Genomic DNA, 23,352 nt, shown 5'->3' with positions numbered 1-23,352 from the left:
GTTTGTTTACCAGCCATGAACGTAGAAGCGCAGAGCACAGAGCACAGGAAAAGGCCCTTCGTCCGAAGGGTCTGTCTCAATCACGATTCCGGATAAACTGAAACACTGAGAGAGAACACATTGAAAGGGGAGCTGAGCGGAAACTTCTTCACACAGTGGGTGCAGGGTCCATGGAACCAGGTACCAGATGAAGAGGTAGGACAGAGTCAATTACAATGTTTAAGAGATTTCGACTAGTGCATGGATGGGAACAGTTTAGAGGGATTTGGGCCAAACGTAGACAAATGGGACTAGCTTGGGCGGTCCTATTGGTACAGACCATTCGGGAGGGGATGTCCTGGTTGGTACAGACCAGTCGAGGAGGGGGTAGGTGGATTCTGATTGGTTTGGACCAGTCGGTGGGGGAGGGGGGAAATTCTGGTTGGTTCGGACCAGTCGGGGGGGAGTCCTAGTTGGTACAGACCAGTCGGGGGGGGGTCCTGGTTGGAACAGACCATTGAGGGAGGGTGGGGGGGAGTCTTGGTTGGAACAGACCCATCGGTGGGGGAAGTCTTGGTTGGTACAGACCAGTCGGGGGGGTCCTGCTTGGTACGTACGGTCAAAGGGCCCAATTCTTTGCTCTAAGTCAGTGCTGAGATGATTTTGGGTGATTCTATACGCACATTAGGCATGTTAACATGCCAGAAAGCAATGAATTGGGAAGGAGAAGAGATATCGTTCTCTCAGCCAGACAGATCAGTGGTTGGGAAGATGTTGGAGTCGATTGTCAAGGATGAGGTTATGGAATGCTTGGGGGCACATGACAGGATGGGCCAAAGCCAGCATGGTCTTCTAAAAGGAACACCTTGCTTGACAAACCCATTGGATTTCTTTGAGGAAGTGACAAGCAGACTGGGTAAAGGAGATGCAGTGGATGTTGTGCAGTTGGATTTTCAGAAGGCCTTGACAAGGTGCCGCACATCAGGCTATTTAACGAGATAAGAGTCTGTAACAGGAAACATACTAGTGTGGGGAGAGCATTGGCTGATTGGCAGGAAGCAGAGAGTCGGAATACAGGGATCATATTCTGATCGGGCTGCCAGTTGCTTGTGGTTTTCCATGGGGGTCAATGTTTGGGACACTTCTTTTCACAATGCACTGTATATTAAAGGAAAGATTAAAATTTAGATTGTCCAATGAATGGCCTTGTGGTCAAGTTTGCAGATGATACGAAGGTAGGAGGAAGAGCAGATCGTGTAGCGGAAACAGGGAGGCTGCAGAGGGACTGAGACAGATCAGGAGACGGGGCAGAGAAGTGGTAAATGAAATAGAGAATAACTCCGATTATCTGAAATGGCCGGAACTGGGCCTATGTCGGATAAACAGATGTTTCGGAGAACAAATCCTTTTTTTAAAAACAGCCCAATAGCAACAATAAGTCACTTGCAAAAGTGTTTAAACAACAACAAACAACAGGGAAGGCTTTTTAAGCATTAAAATAATCTTTGAGTCTCACCAAAAAAAATTAACGACACCTCCCCTACAAGGTTCCTGCTCCTACCTAATTAGATTTGTTTTTACGCCGACTTTGGCTACAGCAGCCAGGAATCAGCACCCATGAATCCAATCAGGACAAGGACATTGCCCACCTCTTGTGGCGATTACTGGTGACCAACAGAGACACCACCACTCCTCTGCTGCCAAAGTGATGTGTATGTGCCCAAGCCACTATGGCAGAGACAGCAATGCCCCGAGAGCTGGCATATGGTTCATTGAATGTCTGAGGGGCAGTATAAATGTTGTAGGGCTAAAGGGCCTGTACCCATGACCTCAATAGATGACCAGGGTGGAAGAGGAAACAATCCAACCGTGCTTCTGTACCACCTCAGCTCCCTGAAACACAAATTCACCAACAGATAGAATCGTACATGTGCAGGATCTGAAACACGCACATCTGCACCTGCGTATTGGTTTCCACATCGACAGGCGTGCGCACAAGGCTCGCACACCAACACCTACCTAATGGTTTCCATGTCAATAGGCATGCATACAAGGCTTGCACACCAACACCTGTGTATTGATTTCCACGTGCACGTTAACAGGCGTGCAGAACAAGGCTGGCCAACACGTCCAGTCATTAACACGGACTCCACCAAAGGCACTTATGAACATACAGAGAAAAATCGCCAACACAATGGGGCCTTTAAACAACAAGAGTGGAGAGATAGAACAAGAAACAGGAAAACACCAATGGTTCCAACCTGTCGTGGTCAGCGCTGCGAAAGCGAGGCAGGATATGCCGGAAGCTGCTGGTGCGGTCCAGTTTGGGCTGACTTTTGGTCCTCTTGATGGAGCCTTTCAGCCTTCGGCTGAGGAATCCCTGCTGGGATAAATGAGAGAGAGAGAGAGAAAGGTTCAGGCGCACAGCTGGCAGCAACGAGCAATGGGGGCATACCACCTTGTGCTCTCGTCGGGGAACCTATGTTCTCCAGGCACAGCACCCAGCCTGAGACACAGCACCCAGTCCAAGCAAGTGTGTGATGGGACAGTCTTACCCTGTGTCTGACCCCACTCTGACCCTACCCCGGGAGTGTGTGACGGGACAGTCTTACCCTGTGTCTGACCCACTCTGACCCTGCCCCGGGAGTGTGTGACGGGACAGTCTTACATAGAAACATAGAAAATAGGTGTAGGAGTAGGCCATTTGGCCCTTCAAGCCTACACCGCCATTCAATTTGATCATGGCTGATCATCCACTCAGTACCCTGTTCCAGCTCTCTCTCCATTCCCCCTGATCCCCCTAGTCACAAGTACTAAATCTAACTCTCTCTTAAATATAGCTAAGGAACCGGCCTCAATCACTTCCTGTGGCAGAGAATTCCATAAATTCACCATTCTCTGAGTGAAAAAATTCTTCCACATCTCAGTCCTAAAGGACTTCCCCTTTATCCTTAAACTGTGACCCCTGGTTTGAGACTTGCTCAACATTAGGAACAATCTTCCTGCATCTAGCCTGTCAAATCCCTTAAGAATTTTGAACGTTTCTATTAAATCTCCTCTTAATTGTCTAAACTCCAGTGAGTACAAGCCCAGTTGTTCTAGCCTTTCTTCATATGCAACTCCCGCCATCCCTAGTATCAATCTGGTCAACCTTTTCTGGACTCTCTCCATGGCAATGGTGTCCTTCCTCAGATAAGGAGATCAAAACTGAACACAAAACTCTAGGTGAGGTCTCACCAAGGCCCTAGACAACTGCATCAATACCTCTCTGCTCCTAAACTCGAATCCTCTTGATATGAACGCCAACATACCATTCATCTTTTTTACTGCTTGCTGCACCTGCCTGCCCACTTTTAATGACTGATGCACAGCAACACCGAGGTCTCTTTGCATCTCCCCTTTTCCTAATTGGATACCATTAAGATAGTACTCAGCCCTCCCATTCTTTCCTCCAAAGTGGAGAACCACGCACTTATACACATTATATTGCATCTGCCATGCATTTGCCCACTCACCCAATCTGTCCAAGTCACCCTGCACACTCTGAACAGCCTCTACACAGCTTACAATCCCACCCAGCTTCGTCTCGTCTGCAAACTTGGAAATACTGTTTTCCATTTCCTCATCTAAAATATTAATATATATTTTAAATAACTGGGGTCCTAGCTCTGAGCCTTGTGGTACCCCACTAGTAACTGACTGCCATTCTGAAAAGTACCTGTTTATTCCTACTCTTTGCTTCCTATCTGTCAACCAATTCTCTATCCACCTCAATACCATATCCCCTATACCGTGTGCCTAAAGTTTGTATAGTAATCTCCTGTGTGGGACCTTATCAAAAGCCTTCTGAAAATCCAGGTAAACCACATCCACTGGTTCTCCCCTATCCACTCTACTAGTTACATCCTCAAAAAATTCAATAAGATTAGTCAGACACAATTTTCTCTTCATAAAACCATGCTGGATCTGACCAATGAATTCACCACTTTCCAGATGTCCCTCAATCACATCTTTAATAACTGACTCTAACATTTTCCCCACTACCGATGTCAAGCTAACCAGTCTATAATTCCCTGATTTCTCTTTCCCTCCCTTTTTAAAAAGTGGAGTTATATTAGCCACCCTCTAGTCCTCAGGAACTAGTCCAGAATCAAAAGAGTTTTGAAAAATTATCAACAATGCATCCACTATTTCATGGGCTACTTCCTTTAGCACTCTGGGATGCAGACCATCTGGCCCTGGGGACCTGTCTGCCTTTAATCCCTTCAATTTATCCAACACAACCTCATAACTTACACTTATTTTCCCCATTCCTTCCATCACATTAGCCCCATGGACCCCCATTATTTCCTGAAGATTATTCATATTTTCCCTAGTGAAGACCGAACTAAAGTAGCTATTTAATTGGTCTGCCATGTCCTTGTTCCCCATGACCAAGTCACCTGTTTCTGACTGCAAGGGACCCACATTTGTCTTTACTAGTCTTTTTCCCTTTACATATCTATAAAAACTTTTGCAGTCATTTTTTATGTTCCCTGCCAACATTCTCTCACAATCTCTTTTGCCTTTCCTGATTAATCCCTTTGTCTTCCTCTGTAGAACTCTCAATTTCTCCCAATCCTCTGGTATTCTGTCTTTCCTGGCTAGTCTATACACTTCCTCTTTACACTTGATACTCTCCCTGATTTCCCTTGTTATCCAAAGATGTACTACCCTCCTTGAGTTATTCTTTTTCCAAACCGGGATGAACAAACGCTGTATTTCATCCAGGTGATCCTTAAATGCTTGCCATTGCCTTTCTACAGTTAATCCTTTAAGTAACATTTGCCAATCTAACTTAATCAATTCATGTCTCATACCCTCAAAGTCACCCTCCTTTAAGTTCAGAACCTGAGTTACAGAATTAACCCTGTCACTTTCTATCCTAATGTAAAATTCCATCATATTGTGGTCACTCTTGCCCAAAGGGCTTCGCACAACAAGATTGTTAACTAGTCCTTCCTCATTACTCAGAACCCAGTCTAGAGTGGTCTGTTCCCTCGTTGGTTCCTTAACATACTGGGTTAGAAAATTATCCTGTATACCTTCTAAGAAATCGTCCTCATCAGTACCCTTACCAATTTGATTCATCCAGTCTATATGGAGATTAAAGTCACCCATTATAACTGTCTTTGCCTTTGTTGCACGCATTTCCAATTTCCTGTTTAATGCCATCCCCAACCTCTCTACTACTGTTAGGTGGTCTATATACATCTCCCACTAACATCTTCTGCCCCCTTGCATTTTGCAGCTCGACCCACATTGATTCCACATCATTCAAGCTAACATCCTTCCTTTCCATTGCTTTTAACTCCTCTCTAACCAACAATGCTACCCCACCTCTTTTTCCTTTCTGTCTGTCCCTCCTGAATATTGAAAATCCATGAATGTTAAGCTCCCAGCCTTGGTCCCCTTGAAGCCATGTCTCTGTGATCCCAACTATATCATAGTCATTTTTAGCTATCTGCACAATCAAATCATCCATTTGATTACCTGTTCTCCTTGCATTAAGACACAAGGCCTTCAAGCTTGTTTTTACCAGAGCCTTAACCCTACCACCATTATGCTGTAAAGTGGCCCTTTTACATTTTTACCCGGAGGTTACCTACCTGCCTCTTTTGCTTTTCACCCTCCTATCTCCGACTTCTTCCCTCATGCTAAACCCCTCCGTCTCTCTACTCCTGATCCCATCCCTCTGCCACATTAGTTTAAACCTTCCCCAACAGCACTACCAAACACTCTATCCTGTGTCTGACCCACTCTGACCCTGCCCTGGGAGTGTGCGATGGGACAGTTTTACCCCGTGTCTGACCCACTCTGACCCTGCCCCGAGAGTGTGTGACGGGACAGTTTTACCCTGTGTCTGACCCACTCTGACCCTGCCCAGGAGTGTGTGATGGGACAGTTTTACCCTGTGTCTGACCCACTCTGACCCTGCCCCGAGAGTGTGTGACGGGACAGTTTTACCCTGTGTCTGACCCACTCTGATGCTGCCCCGAGCGCTTTATTTAGATTAATGGCATCGAGTTTTGCACCTGTGTGATGACAAGAGGCTGAACTTCATCACTGTGTTTTGGCGAACCAGTTATACACAAATTCGGGAGCACTCTTGCCCTGCAGAACCTTGGATAACACAAGTGGCCATTCAGCCCTTCACGAATGCGCTCCTATTCCGTGCATTTCATCCACATTCCACCCTTCTCTCCTCATTCCTTGATCCCTCTTGCCAAAGAACATTATCAAACTCTGTCAGAGACTCATTTACAGACCTGGCTTCTGTACTGTAAATACTCGTTAAAATGTCAAGTTTTGTGAACCAATTTTTGGGGTAAAATCTAGGGGGTCAACTATTACACGCTTATATACTATTTTTGATCGTGGTAAGTACCTGCATCATTCGGGGCGTCGGGAGCTTGGATGGGCAGCTAGGCAGCTGGGACCGGGTGGTAAGTCCATGTTCGAGCCGACAGGAGCTCAGATGGTCGGGTGGGCGAGAGGGACTGGGTGCTAAGTCCGATTTTGGGGTGTCGGGAGCTCTGGTGGATAGGCAGCAGGGGCCAAAAATAGGGAGGTTGACTCTTACACAAGTATATCTGGTAATCGGTGCTGTCAACCTTGACTGTACTACCTCGTTAGGAAGAGCCATGCACAGTTCACTGATTTCCCCCCCACCTCGCCCAGCTGGCACTGCCTGAATTCTGAGATTTCCTGCTTCTGGTTCATTCCGATTATTCCTTGATGAAGGGCTCAGGCCCGAAACATCGGCAATGTATCTTTGCTTTTATGGATGCTGAAAAGGCCGGCTGAGTTTCTCCAGCATTTTGGTGTGTTTTCACAGTTCAGATTCTTTTGCACCGAGGAGGTTAAACTCTGGGCCAGCCTGCACTGTAGTTGCCTGGCCCACCATATCAGCAGGTCTGTTCTGCCATCTGCAGATCACACATATAACTGCAGGAGAGGAGATAAACCTTGTGTCTTCAGCAGATCATTCACAGGCCTCTGGTTAACCATTACAATGCCAGTCTCATTAACTATTACAATGCCAGTCTGGTTAACCATTACAATGCCAGACTGGATATCCATTTCAATACCAGTATGGTTAACCATTACAATGCTGGTCTGGATATCCAATATAATACCAGTCTGGTTAACTATTACAATGCCAGTCTGGATATCCATTACAATGCCAGACTAGATAACCATTACAATACCAGTCTGGTTGACTTATTACAATGCCAGTCTGGATATCCATTACAATGCCAGACTAGATAACCATTACAATACCAGTCTGGTTGACTTATTACAATGCCAGTCTGGATATCCATTATAGTGCCAGACTAGATAACCATTACAATACCAGTCTGGTTGACTATTACAATGCCAAGCTCGCAACACAAACCCATCGAATCATACAGCAGCAGAACAGGACTGCCAGCCAACCACACCTGGATCAACCATGATGGTGAGTTCAACTGATCCCAATTGCATTACTCTCAGTGTTGGTTATATCCTACCTGCTTCCACCACCCCCAAAAACTGCACATCCCATCCACCTACCACTCTCTGTGTGCACAGACTTGCCTCACACATCTCCTTTCCACTTCGCCCTCTCATCTTGAAGCTTCGCCTGCCTTTAGTTGGCATTTCCTCACTGGATAAAAATCTGACCCATCTGCACGATCCACGCCTCTCAAGTTTCATAAACTGACAAAGCTGCCCCTCGGCCTCCAGCGCAGCAGAGGTCATGTGTTGGTCAAATGTGATCTCAGAAGGTTGGGCAGCATCTGGGGAGAGGAGATATCCAGTTGTGCACTACCTCAGCAGATTGAAGCGCCTGCAGTCTCCTGTGTCCGGGCAATGTTGGCAGGGAGGAGGCACTGAGGGCAGATGGCTCTAGAGCACGAGGGCTGGAGGGGAGGGTTTGGTGGTGGGGAGGGAGGGTGATGGTGGAGGTGGAGGGTAGGGAGGTAGAGGAGTGGGTTGGGGGAGAAGGTAGAGGGGAGGAGGTGGTCGTGGGAGGGTTGTGGTGAAGGGAGAGAAATGGAGGGAAGGGAGGCAAAAGTCAAGGTAATACCCATGTGTAAAAATGGTCTATACAGCTATAATGAAGGAGCTCCATGGTGAGGGAGCACTGTGGTGAGGGAGTGCTGTGGTGAGGGAGCACTGCAGTGAGGGAGCTCTGCGGTGAGGGAGCGCTGCAGTTACAGAGCTCCGCGGTGAGTGAACACTGTGGTGAAGGAGCTCCACGGTGAGGGAGCGCTGCAGTGATTTCTGTGGTGAGGGAGCTCCACATTGAGGGAGCTCCATGGTGAGGGAGCTCTGCCATGAGGGAGCACTGCAGTGAGACAGCTCCATGGTGAGGGAGCTGCAGTGAGAGAACTCCATGGTGAAGGAGCTCTGTGGTGAGGGAGCTCCACAGTGAGGGAGCTCCACTGTGAAGGAGCACTGCAGTGAGGGAGCACTGCGGTGAGGGTGCTCCAGAGTGAGGGAGCTCCATGGTGAGGAAGGGGGTGTAGGGTTGGGAGGGGTTTGGAGGAAGACGTATGTTGAGGGGAGGGGGTGTGGAGAGTGAGATGGGGAAGTGGGGGTTAGGGGGACAGCTTGGAGCAATGCAGCCGGAATGAGTGGCTGCTCGTTGGGAGAGGGGCAGCTGAGGACTGTGGGGGAGGTGCGATCATGGAGGGTCCACGGCCCCTGGGGCAGGGCTGGGGTCAGGCCCCAGCTCGTCATTCAGACTGATGGAAGCCCAATTCCAAGAGCCAACAGGCCCCTGTGAACCTGCATCTGACCCAGGTTATTATGAGTGAGCTCTGTTGCTGGACTCCAGAGCACTGCGCCCTGTGTAAGCCCCAGCACAACAATCCCAGGGGTGACAATTAAACTGTAAACAAGAACAGTTCTCTGTAAACCTGTCTCCAGGGCTACAGGAAACTCAATCTCGCTGGAAAAAATCTTTTTTATTGCCAGCTGGAGTTTTTGATCAACATTGGTTTCCATACCACTGAAGTGTGGGCGCAGGCTGCGGGGGCCGTCTCCCAGTGAGCTGTGAGGTTGTTCTAGATTTCCTCTCCAGAGACAGTGATCAAGTTTATGTGTGATCTCCAAAAAAATTCAGCCTGCAGGAGGGAGGTGGTGGGGGGGAGGGGGAATGGTTGAAGATGAGAAGATATATTTTCTGGGGGCAATTCAAGGAAGTATGATTTGCTCTCGCTGTTTGCAGAGGACATGTGCTTTCAAGGAAATGGCTTGATCGAGGTACAGGTATACCTGTTTTACAAATACTCGTTTCATGCAAATTTGTTTCTACGAAGAAACCTGTGTTCACGATCCGAAATAAATTTGAATGGGTTTTCGCTTTTACAAAAATAGGCTTCAATAGTTGTGAATGGGTCTTCGCTTTACACCATTTCATAAAGTGGGGCATACACGGATACAAAATTATGAGGGGGTTCGACAGAGTAAATATAGGTTGACTTTTTACCCTGAGGGTGGGTGAGATAGAAATCAGAGGACATGGGTTAACGGTGAAAGGGGAAAGGTTTAGGGGGAACTTCTTCACACAGAGAGCGGTGGGAGTGTGGAATGAGCTGAGGTGGTGAATGTGAGCTCAATTTTAACATTTAAGAAGAATTTGGACAGGTACATGGATGGGAGGGTGTGGAGGGCTGTGGACTGGGTGCAGGTCAGTGGGACGAGGCAGAAATAGTTCAGCACAGACTAGAAGGGCTGAAGAGCCTGTTTTCTGTGCAGTTTTCTATAGCTTCCCCTCTCACTTCCAGCACTCTGTCATGTGTCCATCAGATCCAGGAAAGCGGTGGAGCAGGTTGAACTCCAGAGACCTGGTGCTGTCTGTTTGGAGTGTGCACGTTCACCCCATGACCTCGTGGCTTTCCCTCCCTCCCCGGATGCTCAAGAGTCAGTGGGTTAAATTCCCTCTTTGGTGTACAGGTGAGGGGAGTTGATGGGCTGAAGGATCTGTTTCCCTGCTGTATCTCTCTGAGTCTCTACACTTACTTAGCCACTGGATGCCCCTCCCTGGTCCCATGCAGTCCAGTGGGGTGAATAGCACCAGGGCCATCGTGTTTCCACTCTCTTGTCTTCCACTCAAAGGGAAGTGGTCAGCTGTGAGGTTTTACCCGCCTGCTGCTTGCATGAGGCACTGTATGGTTGGGGAGATGGGAAGGGTCACAAGGTCAGATCTGTGGCTGTGATCTGTGCGGTGCAGTAGGCGAGACATCACAGGAAGGCCCAACCTTCTAGTCACCTCATTACAGGAAGGATGTGGAGGCTGTGGAGAGGAGGCAGAGGAGATTCACCAGGATGTTTCTGGATTGGAAAATAAGCCTTACGAGGCAAGGTTAGCAGAGCAGGGATTTTTCTCTTTGGAGCAAAGAAGGATGAGAAGAGATGATGGAGGCATAGATAAGGTGGACGGGCAGCGCCTGCTTCCCAGAGCAGGTGTAGCAAACACCAGAGGACGTCTGTACAAAGTGAAGGGAGGGATGTTTAGGGGAGACGTCAGGGGTAATTTTTTTTTACACAAAGTTGTTGGAGCCTGGAATGCCTTGCTGGGGGTGGTGGTGGAAGCTGGAACATTTGGGATATTTAAGAGACTCTTAGACAGGCACATGGATGGAAGAAAAATAGGAGGGTTACGGGGTAGGGAAGGTTTAGTACCTTCTTAAGGAATATATGGGTCAGCACAACATCAAGGGCTGAAGGGCCTGTATGGTGTTCTCTGTTTGATGGAAGTCTGTAGATATCTTGATTGAAGTAAAAACACAATGCTAGAGAAACTCAGTAGGTCAAACAGTGTACTTTATATTGCAAAGATAAACACCTAGTGTGTTCGGTGCTGCTCCCCTTGTGGTCTCCTCTATGTTGGAGAGACTGGGCACAGACTAGGAGATCACTTCGCTGAGCACCTTTGTTCTGTTTGCATCAATGTCAGGGATCTCCCAGTGGCCAACCACTTCAATTCTGTGCCCCACCCCCGCACTGACATGTCTGTCCATGGCCTCATGGACTACCAAACCAAGACCATCCGTAAATCAGAGGGGTGACATTTAATTTTCCGTCTGGGCACTCTCCAACCAGACAGCATTAACGTAATCTCCTCCGGTTTCTGCCCACTCTCTGTTCTTCCTCCCTTCTCCATCCCTCTGTTTCCTTTTCTTCATCTCTTCACCCCCTTCCATCCCCATTCACAGAGCCATCCCCCTCCCCCTGTTTGCTGCTGTGCCCTCCCTCCTTTATCCACCTATTAACCCCTCCCTGTGGATCATGCTCCACCCTCTGCCCCATCCCCCACCATTTTGTTCAGGCACCTGCTTCCATTTTGCTTGTCCCTTGATGAAGGCCTCAAGCCCAAAATGTTGGTTCTGTATCTACATCTTTGCTCTATAAAGTTCACTGTTTGACCTGCTGAATTTCTCGAGCCACGAGGTGTTTTTAGCCCACCCTTGGGTGAATGGAGAGGGTGCCTGCTCCTGACTGATGCTACAAGGTCATAGAACTCAGCTGTTTGCGGGGACAGAGTCATGGAGGGGTAGAACACAGAAACAGGCTCTTCGGCCTATTACATCTGGTCTGACCATCGATCCTACTTTAATCCAACCTTATTCTCCCGTCCATCTGGACACCTCCTCCACTCACCTTCACACTGGGAGGTGGGAGGAGGGAGTGGGGGGGGCGATTTGCAGTAGACACTCCCTGTGTTCCCTCCGCTGGCTAAGAAGGCCTGAGTATTGGCAGCGCCACGGAGGCGAATCAGTGATGTTGAACATGAGCAGGCGGGGAGCAACCGTTGGACCTATGGCAGAATCAACAGCCACACCTGGAGGGGTGCACGTCAATGAAGAGACAGGCAGGATTATCAGGTCCAAACCTGACCTCCGTTGCTGTCTGTGTGGAATTTGCACGGCCCAACTCCGGCTGCTTCCATGTCCCAAAACCGGGCAGGTTGGTGGGTTAATTCGCCACTGTGAAGTACCCCTGGAGTTAAGATCTGTGGGGGGAGTTGAAAGGTCATAAAGGAAGTCAGTGGAGAATGGGATCCTGTGAGATGGCATGAAAATGATGGGCCAAACAGCTTCTTTCTATGTTACAAGCCCTGGAGAGGGATTTGAAGGACTGCCCTTCCATTACCAAGTAATACAGACACCGTGGGTGGAGTTCACACACAATATTGGGTAAACTCAGCTGGTCAAACAGCTGGACGCTGTTTGACCTGCTGAGTTTCTCCAGCGTTGTTTTCACTTCCATTACAAAGTATGTACGTTAGATTCTGCCCAAGTTCATCTTAGTATTGCATCACTGAAGAGAAACAGGTCAAGGTCCATCAACTAGTGTCTGCTACAGGGATGAGAAATGATTTGCAAACAGGGTGGATGTATAGCTGAAGCCCCGAGGTGTTACCTTTGTCCCGAGGGATCGGGAGAGGGGGGTTTCTTGCTTGGGTCTGACGTGTCGCTGTCTCAGTGAGGTGCTCCTTTCTCTCAAGAACCATCTCCAACTCATGCTCTCCACCTCCGATCTGGTCACTCCCACACCCACACCCTCACCCCACTTCCTGCAGATCTGGGTGGCCCCCGACTGAGCCACGTGAACGCGGTGTCACTCTCCCCTATCCTCCCTCCCTACAATGAGGAACTCTGCCACACCTTGGCCAGGTGCCTGGTTGGGTGGACTCTCTCTCTGAATCCAAAGATCACAGGCTCAGGTTGCACCCAGCCAGGGTTCAGAGTGCAGGCAGACACTTCCATGGCAGCCCAGGAGATGGCCCGGAATCAGCACAGAGCTCCCGATGCTGCCACTCCCAGGGGCGATTGCAAAGTTTCCCCAACAACCACCACTTCACTGGCGTCTCGGCAGATATTACAGATGCCAGTCACTTTCCCCAAGTGTCTGGGTGGAGGGTACAGGTCTCCCCACAACTCCAGACACTTGGGTTCAACCTTCACCTCCAATGCTGTCTTTGTGGAGTTTTCATGCCCCTCCAAGTTTCCTCCCGCAGCTCAAAAGATAGTGCGGTTGGTAAGTTAATGTTACCTGGAGTATGTTGGTGAGGGGTGGGTGGGTGGCGTGGGTGGGTGGGTGAAGGGAATGAGGGAAGAATTGAAATAGGATTCATTAAAATACAATTCCTTGATGAAAGGCTCAAGCCTGAAATGTTGGTTCCGTATCTTTATCGTTCCTAATATAAAGGACACAGTTTGACCCGCTGAGTTTCTCCAGCACCGTGGTTTTACTTCAACCACGATGTCTGCAATTTTTTGTGTTTAACTCATTAAAATGTGAGCTGGATGGTAGCCATGGACTGGATGGGCTGAATGGCCTGTTTCTATGTTGTACAATGTATAAAACATAAAACACTACTGCACAGTACAGGCCCTTCTACCCACAATGTGCCAGCCTACAAATACCAGAAAAATACCCATCCCCACCCTGAAAATCTTTATTTTTTTTTCCATCTATGTGCCTCTCTCAGAGTCTCTTAAATCCCCCCAATGTTCCAGCTCCACCACCATTTCTGGCAAGGCATTCCAGGCCCCCACAACACTCTGTATGAAAAACTTACCCTTAATGTCTTCCTTAAACTTTCTTCCCTTCACTTTGTGTTATCTACTCCCGCCCTGTGAAACAGGGGCTGTCTGTCCACCTTATCTACGCCTCTGATCAACTTGTAGATCTCTATGCTCATCCTTCTACACTCCAAAGAGAAAAGTCCCAGCTCTGCTAACCTTGCCTCATAAGACTTATTTTCCAATCCTGGTGAATCTCCTTTGCCCCCTCTCCACAGCTTCCACATCCTTCCTGTAATGAGGTGACCAGAACTGAACACAATAAGAGTGGTCTCACCAGCGATTTGTAGAGCTGCAACGTGACCTCTCAACTGATTCCTGGGACAGTGAACCAGGCCCATGCTGACCAGGATGGAATTCTGGGAGAGGCCCACTTGTCTGTATTTTTTGTTCACTGTGCCATCCATTTTGGTCTCATCTGCAAATTTACTATTTAATTACAAATGCCAGGCAAGTCGTTAATTTCAGTAACAAACACCAGTGGGCTCAGTATTGCCTCCTGCAGCATCCCACTGGGTCACAAGAGTCCATCCTCCCACCACTGTCCTCTGACACTTTCCACTGCCAGTTTTGAATGCAATGGGCTCAACTCCTCTTCCATCCCAAGTGAGCTAATCTTCCAGACTAACCTGCCATCTGGGGCCTTGTCAAAGTGACAACATTCACTGCCCTGAACTCTTCAATCCTCATCTTCACCTCTGGACACAGTCTGCCATGCTCAACACTCTGCTGACGACCTCCAATCAATCCAAAATCCAATGGCAATAGATCCCAGCCCTCCAGCAACGTTCCACCCACTGATATCACACTCGTCGCATGTAGATCACTGACTACTCCTTCCTTCCTTTATTCAATATTATTTGCCACCCTTCAGTCTTCCAGCTCTTCACCCGAGGCTAAAGATGACGTGGCCTCTCTGTGAGCACCGTCACAATTTCCTCCCTTGCTTCCGACAAGGTCCAAGGATGCACTTGATCAGGCCTGGGCATTTGTCCACCTTAATGTGCTCAAAGGCCCCCGTCCCCTCCTCCCTGACCAGGATCGGGCCCCACGGGTGAGATGAAGTGAATTGGTCCGACACCGAATTCAGAAGGTGAGAAGATCCCAGTGCTTCTGGGATTTCCAGTTCATACATCCTGACACTACCCACTGTACCATCAGCCCTCGAGCTCTGTAACACCTCTCAGATGACCCACCACTTGATGGTAGCCTTCAAAACCCTTGAACAGGGTCTCCTCGAAACTTCCCCTCCATCTCCCGCAAGCCCTTGGCCTCAGCACTCATTTAAAGAGTTTGATCAAGGTTCAGGTTACGGCTCAGCTGCTCTGATCTCGACTGCTAGTACTCCTTATGACCAGGAAGCATTTGGAGGTGCTATTTAAATGGACAATGATGTCCTTTTGTGTTAGATTGTGAGGGCGAGTATTTGTGGCTGAGAGACTATTTGCATTTATTGAGATACAGTGTAGGTGTAAGGTCAGGGGTATGTGTGTGTGAGAGAGAGAAGGGGAGGAGAGAGGAGGAAGAAAGAAGGGGAGGGAGGGAAGGAAAGGGAAGGGGAGAGAGTGGAGAAAGAGGAGAGAGGTAAAGAGAGGGGGAAGAGAGGGAGAGATCATTTACATGCAGAGGAAAGTATATCTGTTTGTTTGAGAGACTGTGTGGGAGAATTAGAGGTGGATAAATGTATTTACATTAATGTGGGAGACTACGAGAAGGTGGAAAATGTTAATGTGATGCTGAGAGGAGGAGTTTGAGTGTGTGTGTGTGTGTGTGTGTGTGTGTGTGTGTGTGTGTGTGTGTGTGTGTGTGTGTGTGTGTGTTTGTGTGTGTGTGTGTGAGTGTGTTCATGTGTGTGTTGATATGTGCGTGCGTGCATATTGGTGTGTGCATGTGCCTCTCTGAGCTCGACCATGGAAACCCATGGGGTAATCATGTGTTTAAATTGGTGCCTTTAATGTTGCCTGGAAATCAGACACAACATAACTGGGTTGTATTGATTAGAACCTTCCACCCTCTCCTCTGCTGAGTTCCCAGCAGACGCAGGTATTTGGCAGACACCAACCCATTGAAAAATCCCTGCAGGAGTTGAAACCTCTCTGTCGAGCCTCAGACACAAGGGCTCAGACAGAAAAGCTGGTCAGGACAATGCCCTGTTTCTTCACAGCGCTTCAGACAAAACGAAAGGGGCAAGTAAAAGTCCAGGCAAGCGAGTGTACTAACAGGGACAGAATGCCCAGGGTTGCGTGACGGGTCATTGTGGAGGGAGCTTAATTCTGTCTAATCTATGCTGTCCCTGCCCCACGAGTGTGCGACAGGACTATGTGGAGGGAGCTTCATTCTGAGTCTAACCTGTGATGTCCCTGACCCAGGAATGTGTGACGGGACTATGAGGGAGCTTCGTTCTGTGTCTAACCCATGTTGTCCCTGCCTGGGAATGTGTGATGGGGGAGTGTGGAGGGAGCTTCACTCTGTGTCTAAGCTGTGATGTCCATGACCCAGGAGTGTGTGACAGGACAGTGTATAGGGAGCTTCATTCTATGTCTAACCTGTGTTGTCCCTGCCTGGGAATGTGTGATGGGGCAGTGTGGAGGGAGCTTCACTCTGTGGAGGATTGGTGTCAATGGGCGAATGATGGTCAGTTAGGACTTGATGGGCTAAAGGGCCTGTGTCTTTGATGTGTAGATGGTTGATTGCATGGTTTTGCTCCACTCTCATCTACTTTCTAAACATTACACATTCACTGTTTTGCTGCTTTGGAATAAGTGGACTGAAATTAAAAATGACTCCAGTGGCAAGCTCCTGATAAAATAACAGACAAGAGTGCTTGTGGTAGGAAGGGAAACAGGCCATTTAGCCACAGCCATTGTACTGGATCGATGAGAATGGTTGGTGGTGGACGCCAATTACCATGAGATAAACTTTGGGAACAGATTAGAATTGTATGTTTTGAATATTTTATTTACAGAGCGTGGGATTAGTATCAATTGAAGACTTCACAGTTGTTACCAGGGCAACTCACTAACATCCATCTTCCGTGTGTTTGTGGAAGTTGGGCCAATTAGAAGGGGAAAGGCTGGGGAGGTGGAGGCGAGGATGAGCTGATGCACTGAATGGACGGCTGTTGATTGTGACCCTGGTCCAGGGTTATACATTAGATGCAAGGGCCCTTGTCACGGTTCATCCCCAGTGGCAGCGTGACAAGAGGACCCCCTGATCTTCGGGCTATTCCCAGGGTCGCACACAGAGTCAGACATCCAGAGTTGCTGGAAGACCATTGACTCGGTGAAAGACACCCTTTGGTTTACCCGAAAACTGTTGGCCTTTCAGCACAAGGAGATGCTGGTGAGGGAATGCTGCTGACGGGCACATTCCAGGCTGCAGGAGTATGTGCTGAGGGATGCACTGAGGCGTGGTGCAGCCCACGTGAGGGCGCTGTGGGGAAGGACCTCAGTCTAGAGTCCTTCTGTTACTGGGCATCGAGGGGAAGCCCCTCCAACAACAAAGGGGCAGGGAGAAGCGACAAGGTGCCACAGGGGTGGTAGCAGTGTACATTGATGGGAATGTATAGATTTGGTTTACTCTATGGGTGTAGAGAGACTTTGAACAGTTTACTTTTTTGCAATTAATTTATTGTGAATAAAGTCTATTTTTGGAAAAAAACAATATGTGATGCAATCAGTGCCAATTTTGAGAGGATTGTCCCCTCCCAAGTCCATGTTTTGAAATGAAAACAGAAACGACTTGAAACAGAAACCAGCCAGCCAGGCCGCATCTGAGAAAGAGGGAGAGGGAGAGAGGAGAGAATCCGGATAAGCTCAAGGAAAGACAAATCAGACGGCTGAGTACAGGGTTAATGGTTGGTTATTTAAGAGTGTGGATGAACAGAGGGACCTTGGGGTTCAAATCCATACATCCCTCAAGGTCACCGTGCAGGTTGATAGGTTAATTAAGAGTTGAGAGTCATGTTGCAATTCAACAAATCTTGGGTGAGACCACACTTGGAGTATTGTGTTCAGTTCTGGTCACCTCATTACAGGAAGCTATGGAGAGTGTGCAGAGGAGATTTATCAGGATTGGAAAATAAGTCTTATGAAGTAAGGTTGACAGAGCTGGGACTTTTCTCTTTTGAGCGTAGAAAGATAAGACGAGACTTAACAGAGATTATGAAAGGCATAGTTAGGGTGGACAGCCAGTGCTTTTTTTCCCAGGACAGAAGGAGGAAACACCTGAGGATATGTGTAAAAAGTGAAGTAGTTTCTTTTTTACACAGAGCCAAGGGGGCCTGGAATGCCTTGCCAGGAGTGGTGATGTAGGCTGGAACATTAAGGGGAATTTAAGAGACCCTCAGACTGGCACATGGATGGAAGAGGTTTAAGGAGTAGGGAGGGCTTAGTACTTTTTTTTAAAAGAATATATGGGTCAGCACAACATAGAGGGATGAAGGGCCTGTACTGTGCTGTAGTGTTCTATGATTCAGATAGAAAGAATAAGTGAGAACAAGGAAAAAGATAAAAGAGAGGCAGAAGCAAAAGGAAATGCAAGAGGAAGAAAAGAGGGAGAGTGTGGGACACAACTCTTTGGGTCTATGACACTTCATTTCAGAAGCATTTATACAACAAGCTTTTAAAAATGTTTTTAAAGTTTAGACATACACCACGGTAACAGACCCTTTCGGCCCATCAGCCCATGCTGCCCAATTAAACCCAAATGACTGACATCCACAGTATGTCTTTCAACTTACATCTGAAGTATAAAAGGCTAAGACCAAGTGCAGGCAGAAAGTTTTAGATTGGGTGGGTACTTGGCCAGGATGGAAAGAATGGGCTGAAGGGCCTGTTTTTGTGCTAGATGACTCTGATGAAGTTGATGCAATCACAAATAAGCTCGCCAGCGGCTACACTTTGTGAAGTGTCTAAGGCGGTTTGGTACGTCACCGAAGACTCTCAAACATCTACAGGTGGACCGTGGAGAGCACTCTGGCTGGTTGCATCACTGCCTGGTACGGAGGCGCCAACTCCCAGGACAAGAATGAACTCCAGAGGTTGTTAACTCAGCCTGCGACATCGCAGGCACCAGACTTCACTCCACCGAGGGATCGACCTGAGGCGGTGTCTCAAGAAAGCAGCCTCTATCCTCAACGATCCCCACCCCCCCCAAGGCTGGGCCCTCTTCACTCTGCTACCGTCAGGGAAAAGGTAGTGGAGCCTGAAGTCGAGCACCCTGCGGCACAAGGACGGCTTCTTCCCCCCCCCCGCCATCAGATTCCTGAATGATCAATGAACCCCAGACATGGCCTGACTTTTCGTACCCTGTCATTGTTAATTTTTAAATTTTTTTTATAGTTATGTTGTAAGATGGTTTATAATATGAATGTTTGCACTAATGTTGCTGCCACAATAAAGCAAATTTCATGACTCGCTCATTAGAATAAATTTGGATTCTGGAGGGGCGGCACTGGGCAGCATTGTTGGGATGGGTACTTACTGTGGGCCGAAAGGGGGCTGATGGCACTGCGTCCATACTCAGCTGCTTCCCTCCTGGGATGCTCTTCCTCCTCGAAGACCGGCCTGGATGAAACTCTGAAAAACACAAAGCAAAAATGGGGGGGTTGCTCAGAGCTGGTCACCAGTTCAAATCCTGCTGCAGGCAGATGTACCAAGGCCACACTGAAGATGGAGACAGTTTTCCGGTGAAGTGCCAAGCTCCCCACAGGTGGGCATTAAGATCAGCGGTATCCTTTCACAAAAAATGCATCATCAATGCAGCTCGGTCCACTCCACTCCAACATCTCCGTTTGTACCTCTCCTGTCTCAGAAAGGCTTCTCTCCCTCCCCCTCAGGCAGCAGCTACATGAGCATGAAAACAAAGCTCCAGATTCATGGACAGTTTCTTTCCTGCTGTTATCAGACTTTTAAGTGACCCCTTGCTGGTAGAGGGTGATTGCCTTGCACTGTTTACTCAATACTTCGCGGAACACAGCACCCTGCTCTCTTCTTTTCTTATTGCACCACCTCCTTAAAAAATAATTAATACATTTTACATTTCAATTATAATTATTTTTAAATTTAAATTTAGACCTACAACACAGTAACAGGCCCTCCTGGCCCATGAGCCTGTGCCACCCAATTATATCCAATTAACCTAAAACCCCCAGTACGTTTTGAATAGTGGGAGGTAACCGGAAGCCCAAGGGAAAACCCACACAGACACCGGGAGAAATAAATTAAAAACATTTATTTTTATATGTGACCGCATTTAAATTGCTTGTAAATATGTGCGCTATGTCTATATACATGCTTGCATGAGTTTACACCGAGGACCGAAGACCAAAGATCGCCATTTTATCCACTTGTACTTTACACCAAAGACGGTCGTTTCATCCAGTTGTACTTTACACCGAGGACTGAAGACTGAAGATCGCCATTTTGTCCAGTTGTACTTTACACCGAGGACTGAAGACTGACGATCGCCGTTTCGGCCAGTTGTACTTTACACTGAGGACCAAAGACTGAAGATCGCTGTTTCATCCAGTTGTACTTTACACCGAGGATCAAAGACTGAAGATCGCCATTTCGACCAGTTGTACTTTACAATTGTATGATAATAACAGGTTGACTTGCTGGATTGCACACAAAGCAAGGATTTCACTGTATTTCAGTATGTATGACAATTTAATTCCAAATGTTAGACGAGGCATCCTGCTCCTCACTTATCCCCTGACCGACATAACAGATTGTTCAAGTGTTAGAATATTCCAAATCATGGGTATGGCAGAGTTCTAATATTGCAGTGTGCAGTGAGACTGAGAGAAAATTGAGGGAAGGCTATTGAGAGGTCAGTAGGATTCACATCACAGGATAACCGGTTAATGTCACGGGAGGGTCCAACCACCTGCCCTTAACGTTTGGTGGCACTCCCACCTCCCCGTTTGGTGGCACTTCCATCTCCCCATCACCATCCTTGGGGGGGGGGGAGGTGGGAGTCGCATCGACCAGAACTCAGCTGGTTCAGGCATGTGGATACAGTGGCCCCAACAACAGGTCAAAGGCTGGGGGAACTCAAACCTGTGACACCCGACGTCTTTCCACATCTACAAAGCATGTGAGGAGGATGAGGGAACACTCTCCGCTTCCCTCCAAGAACTCCCAGGGAGATTGACTGCACCCAGGACAAAGAAGCCTGTCGAACTGGAACTGCCACCCCCCACCATCCCTTCCCCCTCCCTCTTCCACCAGCACCTCCCAAAGCCCCCAAGTGGACAATGGGAGCAGGCACAGGAGACCGCCACCGCCCAAGACACGGAGCGCCTTGACCTGGAGAGTCTATCGCCATCACTGTGGTCACGAGGTCCAATTCCTGGCACTCCCTCCCCAATAGCCTGCAAGAGCACCTTCGGCTCAGGTAGGCGACCTACCCCTCCCACCTCCTCACGGACAAGTCGGGACAGGTAATAAATGCTGACCGGTGCCACGGCCTTGAAAGTGAATCAATGATAAGAAAAAAATCCTTCAGTTACCTTTCATATACAGGCTTCAAAGAAGACCGCCACTCAGCTTCATGCAGAGTTATTGAAGTCGATGTGTCTGATGGGGAGCTTTACTCTGTATCAAACCATGCTACACCTTCAGTGTGAGTAAGAGATACAAGAACACTGAAGGTCCTTTCCATAAACGACCTTGAGATGGCATCACCCTCTGCCAGTCCCCCCTTTGAAATAAACTACAGATCTATATCTCAACACCAATTGCTTTGTCATTTATCCATTTTCTATCACATAATTAAAATCAGCGGCCTTAAAAAAAAACGCGTTTTCTCAGTTTTTCAAGGTTTATCCCATCGTTTAGAAAACTGCTTCCCGATTTAGCTGCAGAAAGCTTCACACCAGTTTTATTATTTGAATACCTAGGCACGAGATTTGTAACTCTCAGTTTAGTCTTCGAAATGTTCCAATGTTTCCAACACCTTGATCAAACCTCCATTCATCCCTTAACCTGAAAATCTGCTCATCATTTAACCCTCTGAAGGCCCGGTTCAAGTCTGAAAACTGCGCTGAAACCTTCTGCAGGTCCAGAACACATCAAATGAAATGAAGACTAAACACTCGTTAGATCAGGCTGCATCCATGGAGATAGGATTGTTAAGAAGGCCTATGGGATGCTGGGCTTCATAAGTCAGGGGAGAATGAATTCAGGAGTGGAGGGGTCAGCTTGCAGCTCTACAAATCTATGGAGAGATTTGGAGTATTGTGTTCAGTTCTGGTTGCCTCATTACAGGAAGGATGCGGAAGCTGTGGAGAGGGGCAGAGGAGATACACCAGGATGTTGCCTGGATTGGAAAATAAGTCTCATGAGGCAAGGTTAGCAGAGCTGGGATTTTAGGATTAGGGTGGCATGGTTGGCATTGCAGTTAATGCAACACTGTTACAACGCCAGTAATCAGGAACGGGGTTCAAATCCCGCGTGGTCTGTAAGGAGTTGGTATGTTCTCTGTGTCTGCATGGGTTTTCCCCAGGGGCTCCGGTTTCCTCCCACCCTTCCAAACGTACTGGGGCAATAGGTTAATTGGGTGTAACTGGGCGGCACGGACATGTGGGCTAAAATGACCTGTTACTGTGCTGTATGTCCAAATTTATTTTAAAAAAAAGTTTAAATTTAAAATTTCCTCTCTGGAGTGAAGAAGGACAAGAGATGACTTAATAGCAGGCTAGAAGATTATGGGAGGCACAGATAAGGTGGACAGCCGGTGCCTGTTTCCGAGGGCAGGAGTAGCAAACACCAGAGGACGTGTGTATAAAGTGAAGGGAGGGAAGTTTAGAGGAGACTTCAGGGGTAAGTTTTTTTACACAGAGAGTCGTGGGTGCCTGGAATGCTTTGCTGGGGGTGGTGGTGAAGGGTGGAACATTAGGGGCATTTAACAGACTTAGACACACGGGTGGAAGAAAAATAGAGGGTTACGGGGTAGGAGGGATTAGTATTATTTTTAGGTCTGATTATATAAGCTGGCACAACATCAAGGGTGGAAGGGTTTATCCTATGCTGTAATGTTCTGTGTTCGATGTAAATCTATAATGACACTGGCCCAGCAACTCAACAATTAAGCCGTCAATAATTAATCCCGATTTATTGTCCCAACATTCCCATCAACTCCCGCCCCCTCCCCTCCTCACCCACTGAATTTTACCACTGACGCCACCCCAGTGGCGAGTCCCACGGGATGATGAACCTTCCACCTGGCATATTGCTGAGAGGTAGGAGGGAACCAGAGTGCCTGGAGGAAAGTCCGTCTCTGGGACAATGTGTAAACTCCACACAGGCAGTGCCGGAGTTCAGGATTCAAAGCTGAGTCCCTGGAGTGGTGAGGCAGTGCCACCCATTAAGAGCTCGGCCAGCTGAAATCAGGTGTGAGACTGTAGTTGATGACAAGATCATGGCAGATCTAAAAAGTATGCCCAATTCTTACCTTACTGTGAAAAGAGCAATGTCAGTGGGTCGCTCCCTCTGCTCTTGCTACCTGTTTCCCAGTACTACAACTCATTCATGCCATTTTATGGAGGCTATTTTCAATTCTCCCTCTACAACTCTCTTCCGTTCTCGCCCTCCCGATGCTTCCACCTTCAGCTAGAATCTCACTTGTGTAATCAGCCTTACATCAGTCGTACACACGAAGTTTATCTTTATCAGCCCCCTTCTTCATCTTTTAGCTCCCCCACTGACCCTCCTTGTGTGAATGGACCTGGATTGTTCTTTCTCTT

General features: G+C 48.0%; 1 protein-coding gene across 13 annotated transcripts in view; it reads right to left on the bottom strand.

The window, feature by feature from the left end:
• LOC138754646 (ras/Rap GTPase-activating protein SynGAP-like) overlaps positions 1-23,352 on the bottom strand; it is a 469,786-nt gene that overhangs the window by 413,307 nt on the left and 33,127 nt on the right. For 11 of the 13 annotated variants that reach the window (XM_069919204.1, XM_069919206.1, XM_069919213.1 and 8 more), the window contains exons 1-2: positions 19,086-19,177; positions 2,241-2,362 (exon numbers count right to left, since the gene is read on the bottom strand). In XM_069919204.1, coding sequence (XP_069775305.1) covers positions 2,241-2,362; positions 19,086-19,121 — 158 coding nt within the window. In that variant the 5' untranslated portion in view covers positions 19,122-19,177. Of the gene's footprint in view, positions 1-2,240; positions 2,363-19,085; positions 19,181-23,352 lie in introns of those variants that run through there. The other 2 variants (XM_069919215.1, XM_069919216.1) reach the window with 1 other exon arrangement.

Source organism: Narcine bancroftii, chromosome 2, assembly GCF_036971445.1.
Source record: "Narcine bancroftii isolate sNarBan1 chromosome 2, sNarBan1.hap1, whole genome shotgun sequence".
Lineage (NCBI taxonomy): Eukaryota > Metazoa > Chordata > Chondrichthyes > Torpediniformes > Narcinidae > Narcine > Narcine bancroftii.
Note: the sequence above shows the minus strand (reverse complement) of the source record. Positions and strands in the feature narration are given on the sequence as shown.